Source organism: Mya arenaria, chromosome 13, assembly GCF_026914265.1.
Source record: "Mya arenaria isolate MELC-2E11 chromosome 13, ASM2691426v1".
Classification (NCBI taxonomy): domain Eukaryota; kingdom Metazoa; phylum Mollusca; class Bivalvia; order Myida; family Myidae; genus Mya; species Mya arenaria.
The window spans coordinates 43,193,563-43,200,752 of NC_069134.1; the positions used below are offsets into that span (position 1 = coordinate 43,193,563).

At 33.4% G+C, this 7,190-nt stretch overlaps 1 protein-coding gene across 1 annotated transcript; it reads left to right on the forward strand.

Annotated features, from left to right (window-relative positions):
- The first annotated feature begins 572 nt into the window (after positions 1–572).
- On the forward strand, positions 573–4,389 carry LOC128212996 (uncharacterized). The gene is made up of 6 exons (XM_052918453.1): positions 573–710; positions 1,519–1,590; positions 2,353–2,463; positions 2,639–2,689; positions 2,982–3,147; positions 3,835–4,389. The coding sequence occupies exons 2-6, from the start codon at positions 1,543–1,545 to the stop codon at positions 4,029–4,031; spliced, it is 573 nt and encodes a 190-aa protein (XP_052774413.1). The 5' UTR covers positions 573–710; positions 1,519–1,542; the 3' UTR covers positions 4,032–4,389.
- The last annotated feature ends 2,801 nt before the right edge of the window (positions 4,390–7,190 follow it).

The following is a 7,190-nucleotide window of genomic DNA, read 5'->3' on the forward strand; positions in this document are numbered from 1 at the left end:
ACAAGTTTTGTCCAACTTCCTCCTGAAAGATTGCAACGAATGCATCTTTTTTACATCACATCGTTTTAAACATCATTTGCATTAAGGATTTAACAAATTTCTTAAAAGAACGTGCGAAATGTTTGAGCAGAATATATTACAAGGTTCATACAAAAACATTCAAAGTAGATATTTTTACATATGCACGTTTTCAAAGTTCATTTATTTTATTGCATACCATTATAGAAACAACAGACATTTGTCCTGAACTGCAATGTCTGCAAAATAACAACAATGCCCAAGGACACCAAAATAGTTTAGCAGATCCAAATTTGGATAATATTGACCTCTATTTTAAACCTTGGTACTCTATATACCAACTATTCAATTCAAAAGGGAAAGCCTTTTGATTTCTTACAAGATACTTGCTGTGGATGAGCTGATAATAAAGTTTGTAACAATACCTAATCGTGCCTCTGAATATTTAGTTGACTATGTGACTTATGTTTTGAATTCAGGAATGGATGTCTAGTCTTTGCAAGAGACTTTCTAAAGGGAATTTTCAATTCCATATCAAACAATCCTGTCGTATGCTGAGATGCATACATTTAACTTCTTAACTTCCTTCTCGTTAAGGATAGGCTAATGCGAATAAGGAGTCGGGCATATAAAGGGTGGGAAACGGAATGAATTATTCAAGAAAACAAGACAGCTTATCAGCAATATAGAAGGTAAGTTATTTTATTTTTTCAATACGTTCATTTTTTAATATTTTATTTTCTCTTGACACTTTACCAGCTATTAATTGTTCACAAATTAGAAAATATTTTCATAAATGTACAGTTTGTTATCATATATATGATATGTTTCACCTAGAACACATCTGTTTCACGTGTCTGGCTTTTGTGGCCGTACTTGTCACAGTATTTGATACAAATAAACATTTGAAATTTTCCTCCTGTGGCTAACTATCTTTTATCTACTTGGCGGTTAACCAATCTGTTAAAAGAACACGTGTTTTCTTGAAACTTAGGCCACGCCAATTAGGTTTTCTGTTAAATGTTAATCGGGCGGGTTAACAACCTTCAGAATGAATAATAAACAAGAACATTCATAAGAATATAATTTAAGCAAATGACTAGCCTTATATTTAAGATAACAATGTTTTCAACCAAGAAATATATCATAGACAGGGTTATTGGGCCTGCAATAGTACTTTACTTTTTCCCTCAACAGATAGATATTCTATTTGTAATGGCCTGCTTCTGTTATGATGGTAGTTAAACAGTCCTGCACTGGTGTCACAGTAGGGGCCAATTTTCTTTGTATTTGTTTATCGACTCAGGACCATTTAGGACCCATTTCTAAAATACAACCTCCAAAACTGCATAGCAGGATACTCAGGTCGGAGATCTGATAAGAGGGCACAAGGCAATTTTATTAAGATCAATACAGAGAGGTTGTGTACTGTACACAGATGGGGGGGGTCACTTATTGAAGGCTTAAACTAAGCCTTTGAATATTCTTTAACTGTTTCAGGTGTCGAAGTGTCCATTTGAAGAAATGAAATTAATAATCTTCATGTGCCTTGCCGCATCAGCAGTTTGTCAGGTATTTCTACTGAAAGTAGTTCTAAAAACAGCTTGGCTATTTTGAGCTTTTTAGTTAAAGCCGCATAAATAGACTTGAACTATTTAGTTAAACATTTTTTATGATATTTATAAAAAAAAGATTGCATGCATTTTCTCAAATCTTATTTAGTTGACATAACAAGATGTTATGATAAATACATTGAGTTTTTTTATAATTGATAAAAGGCTTATGTAAGAAATATGTCCGAATGCATACCCATGTTGTATGGAAAAGATAATTTGTAGTCGGATTGAGATATGGAATCATTCTTGAAAAAAATAGAATGTCGTTTAGGCAGGTTCGACCACGTTGCAATTTTCTTCACTGTCAATCAAAACTTTCCAATCAAACTTGCTATATTCAAACTTGGAGAATTGTGTGCTTTTTGCGGGAAACATTTCAGGAATAAATACACTCTGAATGAGAAACTGTTAATAATGTATAAATACAGCAATCAGTACATAATTGATACTCTTTTTATCGACAATGGTAGGTACAACACTGTCAATGCGCCGAGTATTTGCTGTTTTATCTTTTCAAGAACTACCAAGTTATATATCTTAGGTCTAATGGTCAGCCAATTAATAAAAACATCTACGATAAAAACATTTTGGAAAATAATTGTTCGGAAACACAAATTAGATCCACGGAAGGATGCAGCAGTCTGGGTTTAATTGAGACTATTCGTGTTTAGCAAATTTAGGTGCAACACTGTCCACACCCAGACGTTATTTATTACAGACAGAAGGCCTGACTGCTGAAGCTGTGAATGAGACGGAATATGAAGTTGGTGTTGAAATCAGGGACGAAGACGGGGAGCTTGTTTCACAGTCTGATATATTTATACACGAGGTTAAATTCTGATTTCCATGGTTAGATATTAAGGAAAAAAACAAAGAAAATAGCAAATAAAGTGTCTATTTTAACCTTTTCATAGTAACGTTATTATTAATATTTAGTATTTTGACTACACTTGTTAAATGCCATTAGTTGAAGTATAAAATACTGTCTTTAATTACTGTTTAAGGACTTTCAAGTGGAGAAGCCGGTGAACATCAGCGTCTGTTTGATCAAAGAGGTACACTAAGTTCATGGGCAAGCTTCATGTTGCCTTCGTTAATTGTTAAGCTCATATAACTTACATAGGGCCCGCACTTGTAAATGAAACAATATAACTATGTAGATTCAGTAATTTATACAATTCAGTAGAAATATATCACTAAACATAAATAATCCGAGTGTACCGCATTTGGTACTTCATTTGCTATCCTTTCTTTAAACTGGCTGGTGTATAATGAATTTTCGAGCATCGGCTATGAGAAGGTAAATAAAGTTTAGTTTTGAATATTTTTTCAACATTTTGAATTTAGATCAACGACACCAGCACATGTTTCAATGAGAAACCTTTAACCTTTGAACTTCCCTCATCTATCTGGGCTCATTGTGAGGGTCGTGAAATACGTATACTGGAGGCAACAGAGTGTGAGGACGATTTGGAAACAGAGCAGGGAGAAGATGGTGCCGATGAGAGCGAGCGTAAGTTTTTAAAGGCGCACAATATGAGTTGATGCCAATTTCTTTCATGCATTATCGTGTTTAACTCAATTGGCTTTAAATGATTAAAGAAAAAAGGATATGAATTTTGTACAAATACAATTTTATAAACCGTCATTAATGTTTATTTATTATTAGTGGCTACGTGGCTTCAAATTATCCACTTAAAAGGCACCAAAATATCGCTTAATTTTATTTGTTTACACAATTGTATCGTATTCTACCTGTCCTATAAGACATTGAAAATATTTATGTATCGGAAGTGTTTTACTGCTCATATCAACTTCTTAAGAGAGATTCTAAGTTAAATGCAGAACTATTGAGTACAGAAAGAACATTTCTGAAACAAAAAAGACCACCCGGCTGTCTTTTATATCTTAGATCTAAACTATGTGAGCACTAAAGCAAACCTGTGATGTCAGCAACTGTCATTAATGGATCGTGAAAGACTCATGTATTTACCAAATAACAGTCTGATCACCAAGCATAAGAATTAACATGATTTAGGGACTTTGTGCAAACCTGTATACTTTGAATGAAAGCAACAATTATCAACTCTGCTTTTAGAACGTCATCAAAATAGCTAAGCTAAACACAATGTATATTCCTTGAATTGTTGTTTATGTAGAGAAGGAAAGGAACAAAAGCATATTTATTTTATATTTGTAGCTGGACTACGGAAGAAGCGGTTCTATAACAGCTACGGTTCATGCTGTCGATGGCAGCCGTTTTACTATACTCGGTATTTCCTTTACTGTTGCCAGAGCAATTGGTTCGGCTATTGTTCGAGGAGGTGTAGATATTACGCATCCTCCATCATTTGGACCAGAAGCTGCGTGTACGGATACAAATACGGCTACTATTAATTGCAAAAGGATTGATTTCAAGGTTGATTGTGTACTTCCATTCGATAGTTTTGATTAACATGAGTTTTGTTTTACTTTTGTTTGTACCAATGAGCAATATTGATTCATATTGCAATTTAATTTACTGTTATATACTTTACCACAAACACTCTCTCTACAAACTCTAGAAACACATTTAGCAAAACACCTTGTCCAATTTATTTAAACAGTGTAATTGTTAGTTATTGCTTATAAAATACGTCTTATAAATATGTGTGGTCGTTGAAATAATTCGTTTGTCTTATTGTTTCTATCTTTGTTTGATTATGTTATTTGCTCTTTTTTGAAAATGCTCTGATACAGATATAGTTACAATGGTCTCTTTATCATTTTGTTTTCTGAAATTATATACTACTACAAGAGCAAAATAAACGAACAAAAAGTTGTTTATAGCATTTCTATGAACCTTAAAAAGTGTGAGTAGCACAGCGGTTATCATTAAAAAAGAAACCAAAGTTATAAACATACCAAACGCCCTTGTAAACGGACGTAGTCAGATCTGATAAAGGACAAAGTCATATCTGATAAAGGACTAGATCGGATCCCTTAAAGGACAAGTTTAGATCCGCTAATGCAAAGGTTCAGCTATGTTAAATGAAAGGGTCAGATCTCATCCAGAACAATTCAGATTCGAGGTCAAATCCGATGAATGATATCGTCATATTCGATAAAAGACAAGGTAAGATCCCTTTTAAGTGCGTCCTGAGTGGTGTTTGACATTAATCAACATCATGGTAAACTTTATATAAAATAAATCATTCATTTCAAAAGGGCGGGAATTAACCCTCCACTAATTCACATTGCACCACCTATCCACATTGTGTAGTTACATAATACTTGTAATAAATAGTTATACTGCTCTTCTGATGAAAACGTAATCATAGATTGATTGACGTGTATATAAATGACAGTGCGTTTATTTGACGTTGCGATGATGTCACCACCAACGTTGTTATACTTATGTTCTATATCCTCCAGTAACAAGTGGTAAAAGTTTATAAAAGCTGTGTCGGGCTTCTTATTGACGATTTCGACTAATAATGGATATATATTTTATTATCTTTACGGGTTAATCTTACAAACGAAGCAGCCAGCTCTCTGAAGTACATTTATGGCACTATAGGTTAATGTTCTTGTTTATAATTGCCAGAAAGATCAAAGGCCTTGACTGAGACAGGTCAAACACAAACAACACACAAACAACACATGCAGTAACATAACCACCCAGTGCAGTTATAGTTAAATTAAACGATATAATTGCTGGTGATAATGTATTGGTTAAAATCAATACTCAACTGTATACAACTCATGGTTATTTATACAATTTCTTAAAACGAGATGGCTATCTTGTTTACTTTGTTAAATTTACTTTCGCTTGAAATGCGATACAAACATTGTTAAAAAAGAACTTGAGAAAAGTTCCCCTTTTAATGTAAAAAAAACACTAAATGATTAATTTGTAGCAAACTTATGGCGGTATAAAAGTGTCATATAAGCACAGTAGACTAAAATAAAATCAAGTTTAATTGAGCAATTCAAGGACCATAACTCTAAAGTAAGTCGGGCGATTCCACTAGTTAACGAATTTTGCCGAGATATTCTACTCTTATGCTTGTTGTCCGAGTTTGTGCCGCCTGCCACAGATGAATCCATAAAATGTCCATATTATGACGGGCGTATAAAAGGGTTGGGAAAGCCGAATTTATGCTGGACCACCCTGTATTTTACTAACCTTAATTGACACACTTTTGCAACAAGTAAAACCTACTTCATGTTAATAGATGGCATATTCTGTCTGACAAATTTGCTTTTGGCATTACAACAAGTAACGCCAAAATTTAATTAAAAAAACAATTTATTCACAAACAATATTGATGCTAAGGCAAGGCAACGTGACCGCAAGACATTTTGAAGCACAGAAGATTGTAAGAGGCGGCAATATCATACATACAAGTGCAATATTGTTTAACATAATACAGAATGTAAAAGGCTCTTAGCCGCCAAATATCAGTTAATTAAGTCCATGTTTTGGGTCAGAACGGTTGGTACGCGTAGACAAGTACATATATTCAAAAATAAACTGTTACAAATTAACTCTTCCATGACATATGGAGTGAATCTGTTTATTAGTTTATTTTAATGTATCATTAAATACACATTAACCTTTCAGACTTGTTCTGATGCTGTGATTCAGATTGATAGAATTTCGACAGGCATGATTCGGACATCCTCAATCATTTGATTTGATTTAAACATATTTCATTTAACATATCTATATATATAATAATAAAAATAGTCGAGGTACACATTAAATACAATATAAATATTTGCATTAATATATTGAATCGGATTGAAACGAAAGCATAGCTTATAAATTTATCTCCGTGAAAATTAAAATACACGTTATGCAGAATAGTGAAAAGGTTAGACGATTTCAATTACATGTAAATATGTTGTTTATGAAAACATGCAGAATAGTATCCCAAGAGAACGAAAAAATGCAATTAAATTTATCTAGAAAAATCATCATTTTGGCAACAAAAAAGTAATAAAAGAAGAAAAAGAATGAACTAAGAAAGCATGGTTGAAAACAAAAGTAGACAGAGAGAGAGAATATGCAAGTTTGATGATAGTTAGATGGATGATAGCTTGGTACATATACCGTCACTCATTTGCAGTTCATGTCATAATAACCCATCGTAAGTTGGTGCCTTATGTGTAAGTGTATGACCTTATACGCGTTTTTAAACCATTTTTAACCGTCGTAATCCTAAATGCGCTTATAAGATTATACGTTCTTAGCAGGAGGAGTGGGCAGCGATAAAACAGGAGACGATAAAGATTCCCTCAATGCGACGTCGTTGTATTGCAGTGACGCCAATGATGAACATAGCAGATATTGAATTTGTTGTGAACAGCAGCTTCGTAATGGAATCTGTGTATGATGGTTGCTACAGCAGCAATTGATATGTCTGTTTTGATATATTTCTACTAATGTAATGAAATTTTCTCTTTATGTTGTTAAAATGTCATAGAGGGAAAATAAAGTGTACACATTTCTAGGTTTCTTTTTCCTTTGTTCAGTGCTGTGGCGATGTAGTATCGCCAGTGCATTAACGG

What these genes read in the sequence shown, in the direction of transcription:
- LOC128212996 (XM_052918453.1), top strand. Translation starts at nt 1,543, where the DNA reads ATGAAATTAATAATCTTCATGTGCCTTGCCGCATCAGCAGTTTGTCAG. An exon ending in CTGATATATTTATACACGAG is followed by an intron (nt 2,464 to 2,638) that starts GTTAAATTCTGA and finishes TTACTGTTTAAG; the next exon opens with GACTTTCAAGTGGAGAAGCC. An exon ending in GCGTCTGTTTGATCAAAGAG is followed by an intron (nt 2,690 to 2,981) that starts GTACACTAAGTT and finishes TTTTGAATTTAG; the next exon opens with ATCAACGACACCAGCACATG.